The sequence below is a fragment of the Danio aesculapii genome, chromosome 18, assembly GCF_903798145.1.
Source record: "Danio aesculapii chromosome 18, fDanAes4.1, whole genome shotgun sequence".
NCBI lineage: Eukaryota > Metazoa > Chordata > Actinopteri > Cypriniformes > Danionidae > Danio > Danio aesculapii.
In genome coordinates this window covers 39,235,131-39,259,384 of record NC_079452.1, presented here as the reverse complement: position 1 = coordinate 39,259,384, position 24,254 = coordinate 39,235,131, and the positions used below count along the sequence as shown (strand labels likewise).

Here is a 24,254-nt window from a genome sequence, read left to right as displayed (position 1 = left end):
TTCTGACCGTTTGAACTCTCTTTAAATTAAATTACTGCGCTTTGGTTAACAATGTGTCTGTGTGTGAAACAAGCCTGTGCAGCATTCGGAATGGAAAACGTGGCTGTTGTTCGATTAAAAAAAAAACATTGAGTAAAAGTTTGACCTAAGATGTTAATATTTGTTTTATTCTATGAAGAACTTTTAAGGGCTCATTCACGCACAATCATGTCTAAAGCTTAAGCAATGTTTTAAAATAAAGTGCGGCGTAGATCATGAAAATATCTTTAGGGTGGCAATGCTTGCCCCGCCTCCGAGTTCTTCTGATTGGTTCACTGCTTTGGAACTGACATTGATCGGCTGAGTGTAAAAGTTAAAGCTCCTTTAAGTTGACATGGCTTATAAAAATGTGGCGTTTCAAAGACGTAAGAAGAAAAATGCGTTCTATGTAAATGAGCCCTAACAATATTTACACATTTCGAATAAAAATAACATAATTTAGAGTTCGTTTGTTTTTGAATAACAAATATTTTCATTTGTTGTGATTGAAAATCAGGGCACCGTGGTTGCGCAGTGGGTAGCGCTGTCGCCTCACAGCAAGAAGATCGCTGGTTCGAGCCTCAGCTGGGTCAGTTGGCATTTCTGTGTGTAGTTTACATGTTCTCCCCATGTTCGCGTGGGTTTCCTTTGGGTGCTCCGGTTTTCCCCACAAGTACAAAGACATATGGTACAGGTGAATTGGATAAGATAAGTTGTCCATAGTGTATGAGTGTGAATGTGTCCGTATGGGTGTTTCCCAGTGATGGTTGCTACTGGAAGGTCATCCGCTGTGTAAAACAAATGCTGGATAAGTTGGCGGTTCATTCCGCTGTGGCGACTCCTGATTAATAAAGGGACTAAGCTGAAAAAAAATAAATGATTGAAAATTAGTTTTATTCCACCAAATTATATTGTATCTCATCTAAAGTTAATAAAGGAATGATGTTGTTTAAAAATCTCTATATAATTTGTTTTGTTTGTTGCATTGTTCCTTCCATAGCTCCTTCCTTCATTTGTTTTTGTTCTTTCATTCCACTCTTTGATCTTTACGCCATTCCATACTTTGTTCCTTCCCTGTTAATTCATCATTTCCTTCTTTTGTACCTCCTTTTATTATCTTTCCTTTGCTTTATCATTTATTTTTGTTCCTTTTTCAATTAATTTGTTTTACTTTTGTTGCTTCATTTCTTTCACTGTTGTTTAATGTCTTCCTTCCTGTTTCTCTGTTCATTCCCTTGCTCCTTCAGTACTTTTTATGTTCTTTCTTTAGTTCCTTGATTAATTTCATCCTTCATTCCTTTCATCCCTCTGTCTATTCTTCTAGCCAACTTTGTATAACCATTGTAATTGTTCTGTTTCATATTTTGTTCTATCGTTCCAACTATAACTCTGTCTGGTGGTCTGTTGTTCCATTTAAACTGTTCAAATTTAACCTCCGCACCAAAAAACTTTTCAACACAGCTGTGTAAAGTAAACATTTAAAGTTTTCTTTCTACTATTTGAACACAAGGGAAAATATACTGATGAATGTTGGAAATAAAACCTTCATTCACCTCCATAGTATTTTTTGTTCTGACTATGGATGACGATGACTGCTTTTTTCCCCAATATTCTTCAGTATATATTCACTTTGTTCAACAGAATTAATAAATTCACAAAAAGAAAATGGAAAGTAAAATTAGATTTTTGTGTGAGCTATTGCTTTAATTTAAATGCAGGAAATTTCAAAGGCATTCTGGTTGGTTCAAACGTTGGTTAGGACTGATGTAGAAACTGATGTAGACAACTGTTTCTTCCATAATGTATTGATGAGCATAGTCTGGCAAGACTTTACGATACTCAGTGGGACCCAAAAAACACATAATTTAGCTGTGATGAGTCCATCCGATTGGTTAAAACTTTAACTTTGGCCTCCACAGTATTTTTGTGTTCTGACTATCTGCGTTAGTGGCTTTTTTTTTACCAGAATATTCTACAGAATATATTTATTTGGTTTACCAGAAGTAAGAACTTCACAAAAAAATGGAGAGTAAAATTATATTTTTGCGTGAACTATCCCTTTAATTCAAACTTTGGCTTGGAGGGTGTAGACGTTAATTTCCGTTCCTTCAATAATATGATGATGAGCATAATCTGGCAAGACTTTACAATGTTCAGTGGGACTCAATTGGACTAAATCTGTAAAAAGAAACAAATAATTTAGCAGTGATGAGTCCATCTAATTGGTTCAAACTTTGACCTTGGTTCCAACAGTATTTTTTGTGTTCAGACGATGTACGTTAGTGGCTTTTTTTACCAGAATATTCTTCAGAATGTATTTATTTGTGTTCAACAGAAGTAAGAAATTCACAAAATGAAAATGGAGAGTAAAATTAGATTTTTGGGTGAACTATCCCTTAAATTTAAATGCTGGAAATGTCAAAGGCATTCTGACTGGTTGAAACTTTGGCTAGGAGGGTGTAGACGTTAATTTCTGTTTCTTCCATGATATGATGATAAGCATAATATGGCAAGACTTTACGATACTCAGTGGGACCCAATTGGACGAAATCCACAAAAAACACATACTTTAGCCATGATGAGTCCATCTGATTGGGTTAAACTTTGACTGAAGAATGTTGGAAATAAAGTAGTCTTTGTTATCCACAGTATTTTTGTGTTCTGACTATGAGCGTTAGTGGCTTTTTTACCAGAATATTCTTTAGAATGTATTTATTTGTGCTCAACAGAAGCAAGAAATTCACAAAACAAAAATGGAGAGTAAAATTAGATTTTTGGGTGAACTATCCCTTATTTCAAATTTCAAAGCCGTTGTGATTGGTTGAAACTTTGGTTAGGAGGATGTAGACATTAATTTCTGTTTGTTCCATGATGTGATGATGAGCATAACCTGACGAGACTTTACGATACTCAGTTGGACACAATTGGACTAAATCGGCTAAAAAACCCACATAATTTAGCTGTGATGAGTCCATCTGAATGGTTCAAACTTAGACTTTGGCCTTCACAGTATTTTTATGTTCTAACTATGGGGGTTAGTGGCTTTTTTTTTACCAGAATGTTCTTCAGAATGTATTTATTTGTGTTCAACAGAAGTAAGAAATTTGCTAAATGAAAATGGAGAGTAAATTTCGATTTTTGGGTGAATTAAAGGGATAATTCACCCAAAAATGTAATTTTTCTCTCCATTTTCATTTAGTAAATTACTTACTTAATTTCTGTTTCTTCTATGATGTGATGATGAGCATAACCTGGCAAGACTTTACAATACTACATGGGACCTGATCAGACAAAATCAGCAAAAACACAAATAATCTAGCCGTCCATCTGATTGGTCATTGATCGCCACAGTATTTTTTTTTGTTTTGACTTTAGATGTTGGCTTTTTCCCCATAGATACCTCAGAATATATTAATTTGTGTTTAACAAAAGAATTATTGGAATATTATCCAATATTTTACAAGGATGTAGACGTTAATTTCTGTTCTCCCCATGATGTAATAATGAGCATAACCCAATACTCGGTGGGACTCGATTGGATTAAATCGTGGCAAAAACACACATAACGTAGCTGTGTTGAGTTAGATAGCAGAATTGTTGCGCTGGAGTAATCTGAAGCGTCAGCTGTCCTCCAGACTAGATTACCACTCATGTCTGACGCAAAGAATTCCAGGGACGATTCAACTGATCAGCCGATGCTACAGGAGATTTATTACTTTCCAGGCTCCGTCCCTACCTCTGACAAACACACACAGAGGCAGACAGTCAGAGAGCCACTGACCATGTACAAATTATTTTTAGCTTAAAGAGCTGGCAAAGAAAAGCATAATCCAAGGAGTGACATCTGGCCTAGTAGCTTATGGGATTAACATAGGGCCCTTGCTCCTAATAGCAATAGCGGATGTTCTTCATTGCTAGCTCCATCAACAAATTGCCTGGGAAGTCCTGTTTAAATTATAAAATGTATATCATCTCGTGTGTGGATACTGTGGTAAATAAATGGTCTGTATAAATTCAGCATAGTGTGTGCTGTTTATATGGGATAGATTATGAGCACTGCATATAGGTTAGGATTTATATGGATTGTAAATGCATATGCCGTATAGATTGTACATTCAGCATCTTTTGAACGCATAATCGACTTTTAAAACCCCAAGAATCCCTGCACTGGAAAGCCGAAGCCAGATTGAAATCATTCAATGACATTGTCAAATCTAAGCAAGTAAACGAAAGCAGAGAATCAGGAAGGTTATTTTTAAATTGCAACCATCAAGACAATGATGAAGTGTTCATTTAAGTTTCCTCTGTATGTTTTCCTGTCTTGGGAATTTTGTTCCGTCAAGGAATTCCTGAAACCAAATGAGATTCATTATCTGTTTGTAAGATGAGCCCACCAAGGAAAAGCGGTTTTTCTTATAGATGTTCGTTTGTGTGGAAAACATCATAAGAGATCCTTTGTATATCCTTTGCAGGGTAGATATATTCCAGCCAGGCTGTCATAATGTCATTATAAACCTTTTTTACTGTCAGGTTTTTCCATGGAGCATTCAAAGTTTTTATGGTGACAATTTGTGGTTATCCCAAATGAGGATCAAAAAGTAAGTATTTAAGCTATAAGGGTTTTAAAGCCATAGTGACAAAATTTTAAAAGATTTTACTGAAAACATGAGAATTTTACATAATTTATTCATCATTATGTTATTTATTATTATTATTATTATTATTATTATTATTATTATTATTATTATTATTATTATTATTATTATTATTATTATGATATAGACCTGGCTCAGAAACAATCATGCAAACATACAACATACAGGTCGTGCTCATACAACAGGCGGATGGTCAAAAGGCAGGCAGCAAACAGGAATAAACAATAAAACAAGACAAGGGTCTAACACGGCAAGGCAAGGAAAACGCGTCATAATGTCACAAAAACAAATAACAAGACTCAGCACTGATGTGTGTGTGTGTGTGTGCTGATTATATAGTCCATGTAATTAGTTCATAACGGTCCTCTGACTGTGTGCTCGTAATCAGTCGTGATCCGGAACAGGTGTGTGTATGTGTGTGTGTGTGGAGCATGACAGTATATGTAGACCATGTAATGGTGGATTTGTAGTCCGTTATCGATCTGCAGACGCTAGATCGCCGATAATCATAACACAATGAATGAAGGCTATGCCTGTGTGGTTCAAATGCTAGAATACGTAACTTTAGTTTCTGTAATGTTTTATTTTAATGAAATAATTTATTTAATTTCATTTAAAATGATAATACTGTAATAATAATAGTTAATTATTGGGTGTTGATCTGCAGAGGCTGATATTTTGACGGCGATGTCACGAACACAGATTTTGTTGACCAATCAGAGGAAAATGGGCGTTTCAGCACCACCTACATGTGTATAATGAATTTTAAAGTCATTTATTTTTATTTCCTACCCTGAAACCAAAAATAAAAATCAAGCCAAAATTCAAGCCAAAACGTCAGTTTTCTTCATTTCCTTTATTCCATTTAAAATTGTAAAACACGTGATCAAAATGTACACAGACCTGTACAGTAAGTCCTCTTTCATAGCTTTATTATCTTTCCTAATACTGTGAAGGTATAACTTACACGTTACGTGGTGTCAATGACGTTTTTTTCGACTCAAAATCTGATTTAGTAAAAAGCATGTTCACATTTCCATCATCAGCATTCATTCAAAAGTACTGTCAGCTCAGCTGGTTTTCAAACACAGACTGCAGTTTAATGACATGGCCAGTTTGACAGAGAGAAAAAAGCATTACAGTGAAGTTGAATCCACCATGTAGTCGTTTATTATGATGTTTCAAGACTCTCAATTCCTCACCATAATATTACATCCAAAACTAGTGTCATATTCATTATGAACATAAAATGCTTCACGTCAATAAATAATGGTCATATATTATTGAAATTATATAGAAGTGAACACTATGTTATGACAGAATGTTTACTTTTGGGTGAATTACCATTTGAAGCTGTTATTTGCTGAAAATTTTTCTAGTTTATCACTGATCTCAAGTTTTTGGTGTTTTTTGTTCTTTTTGTAGGACATAATGAAGGTAAATATACTGACTGGAGGGATGGCGTAAATAAAATACACAAAAACAGCTTCATTTTTACATGGTTTTTCCACAAATTGTTGTCTTGTTCTTCCTTGGACAAAATAAAATAATAAAAAAAATGCCTCAGAGATAAATTTTGATTCATAATTGAGGCAGATTATGAAATTAAGATGTTCTGTTGAGCAGTTAATATGTGAGCTGATCTGCATGTGCGGTGAGAATCGCAGCCTTTTTATTTCCTAGTGCACTAATTCAGGCCACTTTGGAGATTCTGTAAATAGTGCATTACAGCACGCGCTGAATATAATCCTCTCTGAACTGTAATCATTATTTTAGCACTACAAACTGTGCTGTTCGTGACGGCTATTTCTGGACTGTTGTTTGCTTGGAGAAGCGTTGTCCTTTCTGAGTTCCCAGAAGCACAAATCCCCCTCAGTTCTGCTTCTGTTGTTTTGTTTTGAGGATCTGATGTTGAGATGTTATTCAGATGTTTCAGGTGCTCTCTTGTTGTTTTGTAAATGCCTCTGGAAAAGTGATGTGCATCTCTCTGAGGTTAACGCTGCAGTGTGTTGCATGCATAGGCTGCATTTTTTTGTGGAGGAAATTGTAATCATTCCTTGAGACTCACGCAAATGACCATGAGTTTTGGTGGTCCTTACATAGTATATTGTTTTTACAGAAAGTCTGTGGGGACAGTAGACAATCAATTTAAACTTAAAGGATATATATATATATATATATCCTTAATATATATCCTTTAATATATATCCTTTAATATATATTAAAATTCTACAGCATAAGAAAAGCATATCGAAACATTTGTTATAACATATGTTCTTCTGAAAATATTTTTAATTTAATTTGTCAAGGTTATACAAAAAAAGCTAGATTTGCAACAGGAGCAGCCGCAAACCTTACTGGAAAAATACTCATGCATGTGTGGATTTTCTCACCACGTGGATTCACTTTATGTAGAAACGTTCATAAATATATATGCGTATATATGTGGTGAAATCAGTCCAGGTGCTGCCCTGAAGCTGACTCCTTCAACTTTGGTTTCAAGTCTCAACACTGCTGAGCAATCAAATCAAAAGTGTGCAAGGTATTTGTACAGCGGCTATTTTATAAGTTAGCATCTGGACTCTGACTCTATTAAACTGGCCTGCCATGACCTGTAGGATTTTTATTTAAAGCTTATACTCGAGTTTCAATCCAAGTCTCACATTCCCTCTCTCTCTCTTCCTTCAGGTATGGCCTCGCAAGTGCAAGTCTTCTCCCCTCACACTCTCCAGTCAAGTGCCTTCTTTAGCGTGAAGAAACTGAAGGTGGAGCAGAGTTGCAACTGGGATATGACAGGGTACGGCACGCACAGCAAGGTCTACAGTCAGAACAGCAAGCAGAGTGTCTCAGTAGCCCCTGTGGGCATCAACGGCGCCAGTCTCCAGGTCTCCAACTCTTCCCTGTCCTACGAACAGGCCCTACTCTTCCCGGCCGGCTCGGGGCACATTGTTGTGGCCTCAGCCAGCAGCACGTCTGGGGCAGCTGGTCAGCTGTTGGGCAGCACCGGTAGCAGTGGAAGCGGCAGCGGAGGCCACAACCTGACGCGCCGCAGCACCGTCAGTCTGCTGGACACGTACCAGCGATGCGGGCTTAAGCGCAAAAGTGAGGAACTTGACAACAACAACGGCAGTGGCAGTGGGAGTAGTGTGCATGTGGTTGAGGAGCAGCAGCCGCCGGCACCCATGATCCAGAACAACGTGCAGAGCGGGGCCACCGTCGCGACCGCGACTGCCTCCACCACGGCCACATCAAAGAACAGTGGCGCCAACAGCGAGGGCGACTATCAGCTCCTGCAGCATGAAGTGCTTTGCTCCATGACCAACACCTATGAGGTGCTGGAGTTCCTGGGTCGAGGGACGTTCGGGCAAGTGGTGAAGTGCTGGAAACGGGGCACCAGTGAGATCGTGGCCATCAAGATCCTAAAGAACCACCCTTCCTATGCGCGGCAGGGCCAGATTGAGGTGAGCATACTGGCACGGCTGAGCACTGAGAGTGCGGACGACTACAACTTCGTTCGGGCGTACGAGTGCTTCCAGCACAAGAACCACACGTGCCTGGTCTTTGAGATGTTGGAGCAGAACCTGTACGACTTCCTCAAGCAGAACAAGTTCAGCCCATTGCCGCTCAAGTACATCCGACCAATCCTGCAGCAGGTCGCCACTGCCCTGATGAAGCTCAAGAGCCTCGGACTGATCCACGCCGACTTGAAGCCTGAGAACATCATGCTCGTAGACCCAGCCCGCCAACCCTACAGGGTCAAGGTCATCGACTTTGGATCTGCTAGTCACGTATCCAAAGCGGTGTGCTCCACCTACCTGCAGTCTAGATACTATAGGTAAGGCGCTGATCTTGTCATCCCTTTATCAGAGTCATTGCTTTGTTTTGGTTTCTGAATGGATTTTCTGGCTGGATCAAGATTCTTGTCCCTCATTTCCCATAGACATTTACATTACATGTCACTTACGCTATTGTTATCTGTTGGAAGGAATGCGTCAATAGAGCCGCCATTTTAGTACAGGGTAGCGCTCCTTTGAAATGAATGTAGGACCAAGGTGCAGTGAAGGACTGGCCATCTGTAGCCATAGATATATCCACATATATATCTATGATCAGGAATTTACCCGTTGGTCAATATGCAATTTTTTTTTTAATTACAAAAATTATAATTTTACATCACTTTTCTACGTTGATGGATAAGTGATCGCACGGTAAGAGCATGTGTTTGTGTACATGGCAATGTGTTATCCTCCCTCCCTGTTAAATTTTATATAATCCGTGTCCTGAAACACACCTCCTCTCCTGCTTTCACTTCTCATTCTAACGGAGGGAGCAATTCGTTTGTGAATGAATCCCAATTATGAATGATTTGTTCACTTAGCCGACAATAATACTAGTTTCTGGCACCGCAGCATCATGTTGTCATGTTTCATTTACATTGTTTGCTGATTTTATTCAAAAAACCTTGCATAAGCCTAGAATTTAGTGTGAGTTGGTGCTACTTTTCCTTATGGTCAGGGCAGTAGGAGACTGTTTTATCATCAATACTTGCACAATAGTTCGTAACATACAGTACAAAAACATTTAAAAAAAACGAAATCTTACCTATGAAATGTTCTGCCTCTATGCTGTTGTTTTCTTTGTTTGCTCATTACTACACTTGTATGCAGCGCAAAAGTCTAGCATCTTCACATTGGCTTTAGTCTTGACTAAGTGGGATTGAATGACATTTGTCCTAGGAACACTGTACAAATGTGGCGGCACTACTGACGCATGCTCAGGGTTCATATGCGATATCTAGTTTATATATGCTCATTTCCTATGAACCGCATTTTATTTGTATCTCTCTTTTTGAATTGAACGTTTTACTTGCGAGCGCTCCATGTGGCATCACGACTTGTTTTTGTTTTATGGATATGAGTTTATTTTGTTTCGCTAATTTACTTTGGTGTTTAAAGAAGAGTTTAACCATACAGAACTATTTTTGGTGCTTATTTAACTTAAAGTTTTCATCATGTTTTTATCTGCTGTTGAGAATTTAATTCCTTTTGACCTTATAAGACACTGAGGCTACAGTACTTACACAGAATTAAAGGGACAGTCCACCCAAAACTGAACATTCTGTCTTCATTCACTCACCATGTCCCTAACCTTATTTTATAGTGTTAGTTTTTAGTACTACTCCTACTTACTGGATTTTTCAGAATATCTTCTTTTGTGTTCAATGGAAAAAAGAAAGTAAGAAAAAAATTGTGAGTAGATTTTCATTTTTGCGTGAACTATCCTATTAAGTACTACAGTGTTATGCCTTCGCTGTATTGTTTGTCTATTATACCATGATTTGCCATAAGTATTATGAAATATTCTGGATATCCCACAGCTTTGACTTCTTTTATCATGCCTTGTAGTAAGGAAGTGCACATATTTAGTTTCCCCCAGTGTTGTTTATGTTAAAATTCCACAGAACTTCCTCAACATGTGTGTTTAGATGGAGTCATAAAATTCAATGGCTTGCTGAGAACCTGCTTCCTTATCTTTTTTAATGTGATAAAACATGTTGTCGAGTTCTCCTTTGAAGATTAAAATAGACCGTTTACTGCGTTTTACAGCATGGTGCAGCTTCATGGTGGCAGCAGCACCTGGGAGATATTTGCAGCTGATTTTATTATTTTTTTACGTTCCTCCTTTGGAGTTCCTAGTATGAAAAGCAATATATTGTACTATTGAAAACAGCCTAAAGAAATGCAGAATCAAGCTGACTGTAAACAGGGGGTCATTTTAATTTTGGTTCACTACCCAATCCAGCGCACTCATCGCTGCTTACCATCTCCCTTGGGATGAAGATATGGGGTCACCGTCAGTTCCCCGGCAATACTTCCCTGTAATCCACACCAGAGCGCCAACATTAAAAACAGATGCCTCACTTGAAAGCTGCTTATCCCCCCCCTCCCCCCTCCCCCCAGTCAAGTCTTTCATTTACCTGTAGCCGTGTTTGGGTTTCGCGAGCCAGATTGAGCCGTTCTGTGTAGACGTAGACCTGGTTCACACAGAAGCTTGCTCTGTTGGGCAGAAAGCGGGTTAGGTTATGGTTAGGTCTATGACCACACAGCCACTCAGAGAGAAGTCAAACACAGGGGAATGAATGAATGTTGCCAGATGTGTTGCATTTATAATGCTATTGACTTCATTAATGAATGTGGCCAGATTGGCTATCGTTGTTAATTTTGCAAATGCTTTGTAGCTTGTAAAGTTTAAATTGAAATTGGCCCTTGGTCATGTTTGGGAAGTGCGGAAATGAGTGGACTGATTTTGCTGATATGATTGGTTTGTGCATAGAGAAACAGATTAAAATAGATAAAGGTCTCACACAAAATAAGTATTTCATTATTGTTCTAGCATTATCGTTGTCGTTAAAGAACATTAGCCTCTAAATAATCTGCAATAATATTCATTTTTTGCACTAATTGTCTTTTTATTCTTAACAAACTGTGGAAAGTTGTTACTGTTTGGGAAAAGTACATTCTAATAGAGTATTTTTGCCCATGAGATAACCGAGAAGCTTGTGTCAATGTTTTGGACTGTGAATTAAGATGAGTTTAGTGCAAAAAGTAATACAGGAGCTGCTATTACTCTGAGCTTTGAGTCCTCTTCCTCCCAGCTGGAACGAAGAAGGGAAAAAGCTGACAATGAACAGAGTCACATCATCTGTCAGCCTTGTACATCTGGAGAGACTGAGCAAGAGGGAGAGAGAATAGTATATTGGAAGGCCTATTGCGAATGTGAATATTTCGTATTAGGGATTTGTTAAAAACCCTAAGACCATACTGTATGTTAAGCTTCGATGCACCCGTACTGTACCGTTTGTATTGTATGTAATGATTGCACTATGGTGCCATAAAAAATGATTTTGTTTCCCCAAATAATCTTTTACTGAGCTGTTCATTAAAAATAAATAAATAAAATAAATAAATATATATATATATTTTCTGAGTGTGCTCCACATAGGTGAGTGGGCTTGACAAACAACCTGTAGCCCAGGCACAGTACGTCAACATGACATCGGATTGATGTTGTACCCCAACGTCATGGGATGCTGAATTTTGTTTGGAAATGAAAATCGAGTTGATGTCACAAGCTTGACGTTTTGTAGACATTACCAATATAATGTCCATTAGACTTTGGATTTTGGTTGCCATACCTGACAAATAAATGTTGGTTTAAGATGTTGGTTTGAGATGTTGGCTTGACGTTGTTTTTTGGTCACTTTCCAAACAACCTAAAACAAAATATCAACGTCTTTCACATCGTTATTGAACATCAAAATAACATTGTCCCTAGACGCTGGCGACCTAAATCCAACCTAATATCTTATGACGTTGTGTGTCTGCTAGGAGGACACACTCTTACCTCTCTATATGCTCATAGGGAAAAGAGAAATAAATATATATATATATATATATATATATATATATATATATATATATATATATATATCATTGCGTTTATATACTGAAACTCTCTGAAAAGTTCAAAGTACTTCTTATATCCTCACATGCAAGTTGCTTTGCATAAAAGTGTCTGCTAAGTGTATACTGTATGTTTTACCCAAAAATGCTAATTCATCATTAGCTAACCCTTCAGAAGTTATATATTCAAAATACACTTTGTGGAAAAAAATCCTCTGTAGTGTTGCTTCTCAAGCTCATTTTTTCTTATTTTACACATACATTTTTTTTTACACATTATTCATACACATACATTTATGTATTTTACTGGAAAAAAACACTTATTAAAAACTAATTAGGATGAAATGTTTTACATGTATAAACCCCCTTATACTTAACATAGAAGGAAGGGTCAAACCATATTTCTAGAGACTTTGGATTGGACTCACACACCCATGACACCATAGCAACTACATAGCACACCACTCTTTAGGAACCGCATAGTGATGCCTTGGCAACCGCTAATTGCTTTATATGTTGTATCATTGATGTTAATTTATGCACTTTGGCTATGGCTTACAATAATTTTTAAAGAGACTGTTCAACCACACTCTCTCTTGTGTGGTTTTAAACCTTTATGAGTTTCTTACAACAACAGATATTTATTAAAGTAGCTTTATGCAGCTTAAGATATTTACAATAGATGTTTTGAGACAGTACTCATCGACTTCCATTCCAGTTGGCACCTTTATGTCAACATGACATCAAATTGACATCATGTAGGGCAGTGGTCCTCAACCTTTTTATTGGACCGGTCAACACTTGACAATTTTACCACATACACAAGGGGGGATAATTTGGCTGAGATAATTTGTCGATTAAAATGTGTATATTCCATATAAGCTAAAGCTGATCGGTCAGTTCTTGTCATGTGACTCGCGGTGTGCTCACAGGATTCATTCAACTGGGTACTCCATTGGAAATAATGAATTTTGCGAACTCTAGAAAAGACGCGATATGCGATCAGACGTCATTTACAATTTTCAGCAGTTAATCTACTTGCACAAACATGGTGGATTCACCTGATTTGTTGACGAATGGGTTGCGGATATATTCCATGGCAGTTCGTGGGTCCTTCACTGGGCCTTTTCCCCTTAGCAAAGAAACTTTCCAAAGAGGTCTGTTTCTTATTTTTTTTTTTGCTACTTGTGGGTTAAATTTGGGCGCTCATGGAGATATAGCCGAGAGAATACGGTCATTTTTCACAATAAAAGATTTTTCAAAATAAAAGAACGTTCAGACTCAGGTAATAAATCGAACAGAAATATTTAATGACTTCCTGTGCGGCACAGTACCAAAAAAAAACCGCTAAAAAACATTAAAAACTTGACGTATTTTTGACATCCACATATCGATGCCTGGGTGGTACAGAGGCTCAGCGGTTAGCACTGTTAATGGGTGTTTCCCACAATTGGGTTGCGGATGCAAGGGAATCCGCTGCGTAAAACATATGCTGGAATAGTTGCCGTTTCATTCAGCTGTGGCAACCCCTATTAAAAAGGGACTAAACTGATGTAAAATGAATGAATATTGATGCCCTTTTAACCAATAAGATAGCAAGACAAAAGGGATTATAATATAAGAAAAGTTTTATTCATCTGAAAGCTTAAATTCCAAATGTACTCTGGATCAGGGGTTTTCAAACATTTAGGACACATGCCCCCCCAAATGTTTGTCCTATTTCACTCGCGCCCCCCCCCAGGCACCCCTCCCTCGAGCCAAAATTATGATGCATGCGCAAAAATCAATCACATATTACTTGCTGCATTTAAAGTGCATAGAATTAATTACATTGAAACATAAATATACAGCTTACCTGATTCAGTATGATGGCTGAGCCTTTTTCTGTGAGGACAACATACTAATCTGTGGTCGGATTCCTGACATGACTAACCGTAAATTGAGCTATAACATACTTGCTTTTGATGTATGTACATACAGAAAATGCTGCTTCACAAAGCCAAGATCGCAGAGCTCTGACGGTGTGGTTAAGTCGAACATTGAGTATGTTTACATGGGCAACAATACTTTTTTAATACGATTTTAATATGATCAAGACAATACTCTGATTAAGAGTCTACCATGTAAACAGAGATTTTTGATTACCTTAATCCGACTAAAGTCATAACTGAATTAAACAGAAATGGAATTAAGACATGTGGAGTATGCATATATTAGTGACATTATTGAAGTAAACACCACAATCAAACTATTACCGTCATGTAGGGCTTTTCGCCGCATTTTGTGACAAGATCACACATGCGGCTGTCAGTAAAGGACCGCGCACACACGCACACCTAACGAAAAGCGGAAGGTTTTTTCCTTCCATTCGACGTGCGGTATCAGTAAAAACAATCCTCTTCCACCAGTCCTTCATATTCGCGTCTAATACCCCAGTTTTTCGCAGGGGCATGAATGAAATGTTCTCTAGTGAAAGTTAAACTGTCGAACTGCAGTTAAAGTCGAGAAATTGAAGATGAAACACTTAAATTTACATGAGACTCTGCAGGAAACATGAATAGCCTGGTGATGCAACATTTAAAAAGCACTTCACGTAATTATATTATTGTCTTATTCAGATTTAGGCACATACCTAAATTACAGATGTCCATGTAAACGTAGTCAGTAGTCTTCAAAGTAAGTGAAAGATCCAGATGGGCATTCTGCTGATTTGATTCAGAAGGGCACTTTTTTGTCAGATGACTCACCGGTTTGACTTTCATTCATTCACCGTCATTAATTTTAAAAAGCACCCGCTCCATTTTATTTGTATATATTTTACTGGAATACCTTAACTCTACAGGTGCCTGATAGTTAGATATGGATCTAACGTTAATCATATTATTCCCTCTAGTGAGCGCAAAATAATCATCATCATAATTTACTCGAGTGCACGCCTCAATGTCTCGCGCCCCCTTAAAAGGTGCTGGCGTCCCACAGTTTGAAAACCCATGCTCTGGATTGTGTATACCTATAATGCATGTAAAATACCTTGATGTCAAAACGACTTCTTACATTGGTGTCAAAAACATGTCAAAAATTGATTACAGCAGTGTCTTATAATTGATTTTTGATGTGTTTTTGACACCAATGTTAGTCATTTTGACAGTGAATTGGCATCAAATTGAATTAGCATTTTTGACGTGTTTTTTTTATTTGGTTTGACGTCAAGGTTCCTGCTGGCATGGTTTGAAAAAAAAAAATACTATGGAAAACAATGGGTGCCAGATACCAACATTCTTCAAAATATAAACAAAAAAATGAAAGTCAAACCGGTTTTGAACAAGTGAAGGGTGAGTAAATGATGACAGAACTTTTTGAACTATTTTTTTTTTCTTCCTATTTGTGTGAACTATCCCTTTAAATGCACACCTGACAACCACCTACTACATAACTCCTTGGCATCATAGAGTTTCCACTTGAGAAAACACACCAAAAAATCTGATGAATTTAGTTCATGCATGCAGTATGATTGCAGGGCTGTCGTTTGCGATCTATAATTATCATTGCATCGATGCATTGCTGTTCTGCACCGAAAGCAACAAGATCCCTCAATCAGCCGTCGGCCTACTGTTACCAACTGGCTCTCTGCACATTTTTTGAGTAACAGGACACACAGGCAGAAATGTAGCCAGCAGCGACCCACCTGTAGAGGCCTCCCACGGCGCTCTACAGCCCTGAGAGAGGATCACACTGTTCCTGGAACGCTCTGGCTCTTTAATACAGGCTTCTGCTCAAAACGGGGGGCTTCTGTCTCTCTTAGGGGGAAAATCTCATAATGGAAAATGGAGAGAAAGATTGTGGTTTTCTGAAAGGATCATCAGCAGACACTTTTCTAAATGGCTGCTGCTTGTACATCTGCAGTGTGAAGAGAATACAACGATGATCTCCTTTCACACTTCATACTTTGTGTGTTTAGTAATAAAGTTTATACTTAAAGTGTGTGTTTCCTAGTATTTCACTAATATACAGTTGAAGTCAGAAATATTAGGTTAATTAGGCAAGTTAGGGTAATTAGGCAGATTATTGTATAACGATGTACTGTAGACAATAGAAAAAGATATTGCCTTAAGCCATGCTCACAGTGTATTAGCCATGATTTTGTCATCTGAGACAAATTTGGGAAATCCTGGAAGATTCCTGAAATCCTAAGCTAAAATTTTTCCTCTGATGAAGTTCTGGCAGTGTCAGATGATTTTAGACACTTTCCTGCAATGTGACAACAGCTGCAATAAGCGTCAATCCAAGAACCAATAGGAGCGCAGAATCTGATGACGCAATCTATGCGACAATTCAAATGACCGCATTTTATTATTGAGGCATGCTGTGTGCAAAATCGGCACAAAAAAATTGTTTATCACGGGTGGATGACGTCAAACTCCTGGGGAGTTTTTTTCTGTGTTTGGTGTGTCTTCATTGTCATTCATTCTGACTTTATGATGGCTAAGATCTTACAGTGTGACATGGGAGCCATGTTCGTGCAGTCTGACATGCTACAATCGCACAGGATTATAAAAAATCACAGTGGGAGCCGGCCTTAAGGGGGCTAATAATATTGACCTTTAAATTGTTTTTAACAAAATTAAAACTGCTTTTATTCTAGCCGAAATAAAACAAATAAGACTTTCTCCAGAAGAAAAAATATTATAGGAAATACTGTGAAAAATTCACAGTATTTGGAAAATATATATAAAAAACAAACAAAAAATACAGGAGGGCTAATAATTTTGACTTCAAATGTATATTAAACTACAAGTAAATATAAACAGTTCAAGTCAGATGTTTAACAGAGAAAGGAAATTTTACAGTATGTCTGATCATATTTTTTCTTCTGGAGGAAGTCTTATTTGTTTTATTTCAGTTAGAATAAAAGCAGTTTTTGATTTAAAAGAAAACCATTTTAAGGTCAAAATGATAAATTCTGCTGGTGGTTCATTCCGCTGTGGCAACAGAAAGAAAAGAACATTTATTTTATTTTATTTTATTTTATTTTATTTTATTTTATTTTATTTTATTTTATTTTATTTTATTTTATTTTATTTTATTTTATTTAAGAAGTTTTAGTTTTAGAACAATAGCAACACTGCTTTTAACTTAATCTGTTCACTAAAACGAACTGTTTAAAACAGATTTATGGGAATGAGACAGAAATGAGACAACCAATAACACAATCTGTGGCCGGCTAAAATCTGTTTTGGCTAAAAGAAAAACTGAAAGCATTTCCCTTCATTATCATTATTTCTTCCAATTCCATTTATTAATACGGAAATAGCACCTACACCTTAACACAAGTGAAAGGAAAGAAAAGATTCTGTATTTATCACACCTGGACTGAGAATTAACTTGAGAGTGCACCAAAGGTTTCTATGAAAGGCAGAGAGGCTTTCAACAGAAGCGTTATATAAAGACGCGCTCGCTCAACGCTCATGCATCTTCCATTCTGTTCTCTTCCCTGCAGTTATTTGTTTTGGCACGGCTTTTAAATCGGAGGGACAATTACCCCGCGACCTTCGATAGGACAGGATGCACAAAATGTTCCCTTTGCATATTTTTAACCAAAGCCCTCCCCTCCTCGTATCTGTGCTGCTCTTAAGATGCCATCAGCTGTAAAAGTGATTGTGGAAGGCGGAGGAAATTTCCAAAGTCTCAGCAGCTTGCCGATGACTTTGGTGTCATTCTCTCACTGCAAAACGCCCCGTGAAAGCTTCCACAAACGGATGTCAGCACTGGCAGCGCAGACCCCATCAGCTGTTCTTCATATCTTTACTGCCACAGTCTGTCGCTTCTGCTGCTATTTGATCCGTTCAATGCAAATGCTTGTATAAGGAGCTTGTGTTTCGTAGGTGTCGCTCGCTTTTCGTGTGATCGTATGGATTTTTCAGGAGGATTAAGTGATAAGCAAACAAAGCGGGGATAATTATGGTAAACATTAGAAAGCGTATTAGCTGCATATACGTGCTAGCCATGGAAAAAAAAAATCTAAAACAGCCGGGGTATGTTGCTTGTGTTGAATTAGACGTTTACTGCCTTATTAAAGTAGTAAACTGCAGTTTTATGCAGCTTAAGTGTGAACTTTTGGAGTCTGCGTTGTGTCTTATTAACGTCAATGTGAATTGCTGTTTGCGAAGTGTTTTGCTTGCATAATGTGATGTGTGAAAGTGGCGATTCAGAAAATGATAAACTTTATTATCGTTAATTAAGTGGATTGTGAACTGGTATTTCTTTTAACTTCTGTTTTAGAGGCTTTTTTACTAAAAATATACAATTGCATTGCTTTTTTGGCTTTTCAAGCAAACGTTTAAACACTTTCACAATACACATTTTCGAAAACAATAAAGTTATCATCTTTTTGCAAATTACACAACTTTTTATTTACAGTTAAAGTCAGAATTATTAAAACACTTCAGAATTATTAGCTACCCTATATATTTTTTCATCATATAATGATGCTTTGTTCTGTAGACAATTGAAAAAAAAATGCTTAAGGATGCTAATAACATATTGACCTTAAAATAGTTTAAAGGCCACCTATGATGAAAATCAACTTTTGTAAGCTGTTTGGATATAATTATATGTAGGTATAGCGTGTCCACATTCATATTGGGGTGATATACAGGAAAGACAATAAGTCTCTTTTTAAAAATTTCCTAACATTAAAATAGGATCCAAATCCCTACCACTTTGATGACCACAGCAACATGACGTAGGAGTGCGGTTTCCCCGCCCACTAATTTGATTGACAGCCGCGGATTAACAAGTCTACATAGTAACGCGTATAATCATATCAACAAGACAGGACATGCGCAAAGCATCTGGGATTAAAAGATCTGTTCAGCTCTCTGTGATCATCAGTAATAATCAAATGTGATCAAGAATGAGTTTTACAAGTTTAAAACCTTTTTAAATCAGTGCTTGTTTGTATTGAATTACATTTTACCATCTTTATCAACACAGCCGTATGTCAGGACAATTCTTAAAGAAGATGCTTCAATCACAGTTTGTGGACGTTAAATAAGGTTTATTTTGTACATTAACACAACGGATATCCATACAGCAGTGGATAATAACGTCTATCCTGTCACATTTGGCATGCAAAAACAGTGGAAAGTTAATCACGTGCATGTGTGTCTGTGTGTGTGAACTTTGTAACGACATCGTGTGTGACTCATCATTGCAGAAAGGCTTGAATTAACTTCACAAGAAATACATCTAATAATCATTGGGAAAGATCTCACTGTAGTATTTCTGACAAATGTTACGTGAGATCTGCTTCCTTCATGTCTGTCACTGTGCTGTTTATCTGACACAGCCGGAGATTGAGGCACACTCTGACAGGCACGTGGGAAGGGTGGGCGGGGAGAACTTGCATTAAAGGCACAGGCAACAAAAACAGCTACATTGTGTTCAGAGCTGAATATTCTAATGTTCTAAAAGGTATAATAAAAAATATGATGGGTGTTTTGAGCTGAAACTTTACAGACACATTCTGGAGACACAAAAGACTTACCTTAAATCTTGAAGGGGTCAGATAGGTGCCCTTTAAAAAAAATTAAAACTGTTTTTATTCTAGCCAAAATAAAAAAACAAATAAGACTTTCTCCAGAAGAAAAAAAATTGATCGGTTAAACATCATTTGGCAAACATTTGAAAAAGACAAAGAGAAAGCACAGGAGGGCTAATAATTTTGACTTCAACTGCATATAATTGGTTAAAACCACCAACAACAGTCTAAAAGTAGCCCAATTATGCTGGAAAATCAATGACATGGCAACACTGACATCAACACTAATTAAGAATCTTTATTTTAAAGTTACATTCAATTCAGTTCAAGTTTATTTGTGTAGCGCTTTTCACAATGATTATTGTGTGTGCTTTTAGTTGCATGCTTTTAGACAGTACTGTATAGACTAAATTCTGATTACATATTGATGTTAAAATTACATATATAAGATATATATATAACAAGAGCATGATCGCATTGGTCTAAGGCTGTTCCTAATACTCTGTTTATTCAGGTTACGTCAGCTTAACTTCGGCGCCCCAGCCGTGGCGTGGACTAGCTAATGATGTAACAGGTAAATCTGACTAGCTTACTGAGGACCAGATAAAGCACATTAGAGCCCTGTCCCAGTTGGGCCTTTTACCCCTTTTCACTTAAATGAAATGATGTGTATGATGACTAGAATGTACTGGAGGTTTACAGAATCGTCAGCTGAGTGTTACATAGCTGTGGTTGGAAAGAGCAGAGCAGATACATAGCATGCAGATGCAGAGCAGGAGCATATGTTGTCATATATGTCGTCATATCTCTCTCTCTCTCTCTCTTTTATTTTCTACTTTCATCCTAGTGTTGGAACAATAAATAAATCACAATATTTTTTGGCCACAAGACATCAATGCTCTATAATGGGAGTATATGCAGTCAAAATGTGACATATGGGTGAATCCACTTCCTTCAAACATTAGTAGTAACCATAGTAAATTCATTAATGCCTGTAATCTCGAGGACACCAATGGGTGCTTCACCAGAGAGCTGATAGAATCAAACAACACGCAAATTATGCTACTAACATTTGCAAATAGGTAGCTATCACATGTTACTTTGAGCTATTAGATATGCCCCTGTCATTTACAAGCTCTGCTTCACGTCGAGTGGTTCTTATATATTTAAAATAATCTCTGCACTATGTTGTGAAATACCATTTTCTTTTTCTGCGATATACATTGCGATATGAAAATAATTTTACAAGATGACTCGATTTGGAAGAAATTCCTAACTTTATAATGACTGGAATTATTTGTAGTTTAGTGCATCCACATAAATACACAAAAATATGCTAAATAAAAGGAATTAAAGCACTGAGGAACAACAGAACAAAGATAAAAACGAAAGAAACATTGCTTTATGGTTTTCGGTGGGACTTTAACAGTATTGAAGTATAGGAATGCAACCATCAAATGTAAAATAACACTGCATAGCCTTTATTCTATTGTATTTAATAAGCACAATTAATCTTCGTTAAAACAGCAAACTTTATAATTCCTTGTGCACAAATGGTTTGAATTCACTTGAAAACGGGCAGTCACAGTCCTTAAAAAACACATCCAAATAAAAATCCTTTATATTATTAGTGTGTTGTCTGGTTATTATAATCCCGGATTGACAATGCAGATCCTGCGATGTGACTATTGCAGATTTGCACATTGCAATATCGATGCTGAAACGATATGTTGTATTCTACTTTTAACAAACGGCAATCTATTGATTATGTCTTACTGTACATTTAAGACGTATATACACACCTGCTAATTGTATATGATATTCCAAATTTTTGCTAGTTGCAGCAGATTTTATACAACTTAATTTGCACAAACTTTGGAGATGTGGTAGGGCTGCTCGATTATGAGAAAAATCATAGTCACGATTATTTTGTTCATAACTGTAATCATTATTCAAAACGACATACAGTTGAAGTCAAAATTATTACCCCTTCTGTGAATTTTTTTTTTTTTTTTTAATAAATACTTCCCAAATGATGTTTAACAGAGCAAGGATTTTTTTGCAGTATGTTTTTATTATAGGATCTTATTTACATTAATTTTCTTTAATCTTATTTTCTTTAATTTTATTTTATAAAAGCAATTTAAATATTTTTAAAACTAATTTAAGGGCCAAAATATTAGCCCCCTAAAGCAATATATATTTTTGATTATCTGCAGAAGAAACTACGGTTATACAATGACTTGCTTAATTGCCCTAAATATGCCTAATTTAGCCTTTACATTGCACTTTAAGCTGAATGCTTGTACCTTGAAGAATATCTAGTCAAATCTCATGTGCTTATTAGAGAAATATTATAGAAATGAGTTATTAAATGAGTTATTAAAACTATTATGTTTAGAAATGGGTTGAAAAAAAATCTTCTTTCTGTTAAACAGAAATTGGGGGAAAAATGGCTGCTAATAACTCAGGAAAGCTAATAATTCTGACTTCAACTGTATATGTGCAATTATTTTCCTCTCTGTAAATAAGGAAAGGGAAATAAATACAATAGAATAAAAATATGAAACAAACTTCACTGTAAGAAAAAACTTTAATTATAGCTACAAAAAACCTTCAGTCAAGAGCAGCGAGTGATTTTGTCCTTTAGTTGTTTAATGATAAAATGATGATTAATGATAAAAACAGTCGGCAGCGGGAATATTGCGCACCGTCACTTTAAGAGCAGTATGGTTCTGATTTTTGGTTTCACTTTCACATGTCTTTTGATTCTCAACTCGTTTGTTTATTGCATAAATGAGGGTTAATATGAATAATCACTAAACACCGCGTTTTGACACAAATTTGCATGTATTTGACCATTAAATCGCTCACATTAGCGCTCACTTTAGATGTGTGTGCTTTGCTCGTCTCTGAGGCTGAGCGCACACACACACACAACAGCATGCGATCTCTTTTGCGCTTTTGTAAACATGAATGATTCGAATGTACATCAACGAACGATGCGCATCTCGTGCTGCAAACGTTACATTACAGTACATGCTTTTAGTCATTTTCACGTCAAACTGAGCTTTGCAGAGCAACAAATGTGTACAACTGGAAAGGGAGCGGTATATGATGGAATAATCGTTTTATCTTAATTATTTTTTTTTCATAATCGTTAAAAGCTGTGTATGCACTTCTGCACTTGTTGTGCATTGTTGCTGTTCTATAAAATAGATGTACTGTGAATAAATTAAATACATCAGGTTACGTTTTGACATTTTTGTCTTCATTTAAAGATTTTGTGATCATTTATGGATGATTTTCTTGCAATATATAATGCGTCACAGATTCATGTATCATGATCATGTGCAAAATGCAGTATTTCATGACTTAACCAGTGACTCCAACTCCTGCTCCATCCAAAACCTCTATTTGTCTTCAGTCCAGCAAGTCTGCTGGTTTGGGCAGTGTGAGTCACAGCGGGTGGAGGTCACCAATGAAGAGACAGCATGACCACTCAGTCTGTCAGTCAATACTCTCTCCAGACATCACAGCCTTAATATAGGAGAGCTTGAGGGAAACAGAGCATGCCTTGCACATTTTTCTTTGATGGGTTGAAATTTAGCCCAAAGATGCACATCCGGAGCTCATGACCTTGCTTTCTTTAGAACGGCCGTTGCGCTAATGGCTAGAGCTCATAACCTGAGGGATCTCATCCAAGAGTCTATTTATCTAGTAGACACATCGATCATAAGGACGCAGCTTGAATGTGCTATAATGCAGGAATCGGCTAGTGTGCCTTTTACCGTGTGTTCTTGAAGTGCTGTACTGCGCAGAATGCAATGTGACCTCTTCTCTAGTCGAAATGTGAAGGATTCACCCTCAAGACATGGCAATCGGTGTCCTTCACGACACAGAGCCGGATTCATGAAACATTCCTGAAATACTTTTTAAAAATTTAAGTCTATTGGTTTGCATTTTTAAAATATTTTGCATACAAATAAGATCCCTGTTCACACAAATACTTGAAAAAGGAAGTTGGTGTTCCCTTTTTGAAAAGTCACTTGCATGTATTTGATAAAATGTGTATAGGTTGTTTTCAGTCATGTGGTTCTGATGATGTGGAAAGTCAGATGGAGGGCCTTATATGATTATATGGGCTGAGTTTTCCACTGAACTACAATATATTTATCTGTCATCAATGCGGTACATACTGTATAATTACGTTACATGAAAAATACTATAGTACTATAGTATGGAAGCATACGATAGATAATTATTTTAATTAAACTGTCGTAGTTATTAAATAGTTGCTGTGGTATGACACAACAGTAGTAATAAACTAATTATTCAGTAGCCTTCAGTTTTCTACGCTATAATCACAATGCAGTTTACATTAACGTTACAGTATTTATTACAGTTTATCAGATTACTATTAACAATGAGTTGTACACATTATACACTTTACTATGTGGCCTAAAAACATGTTTATTATAAATTACTATAGTGTTTTCCCCATGCGGATGTATTCCAGACATCACAAAATAACAGATGTAAGCATACAGAAGCGTGGACGCATAGTCTACATTATTA

At 36.8% G+C, this 24,254-nt stretch overlaps 1 protein-coding gene across 4 annotated transcripts in view; it reads left to right on the top strand.

Moving 5' to 3' along the window:
• hipk2 (homeodomain interacting protein kinase 2) overlaps positions 1 to 24,254 on the top strand; it is a 196,912-nt gene that overhangs the window by 38,925 nt on the left and 133,733 nt on the right. For all 4 annotated transcript variants that reach the window (XM_056478300.1, XM_056478299.1, XM_056478298.1 and 1 more), the window contains exon 2: positions 7,362 to 8,508. In XM_056478300.1, coding sequence (XP_056334275.1) covers positions 7,362 to 8,508 — 1,147 coding nt within the window. The remainder of the gene's footprint in view (positions 1 to 7,361; positions 8,509 to 24,254) is intronic.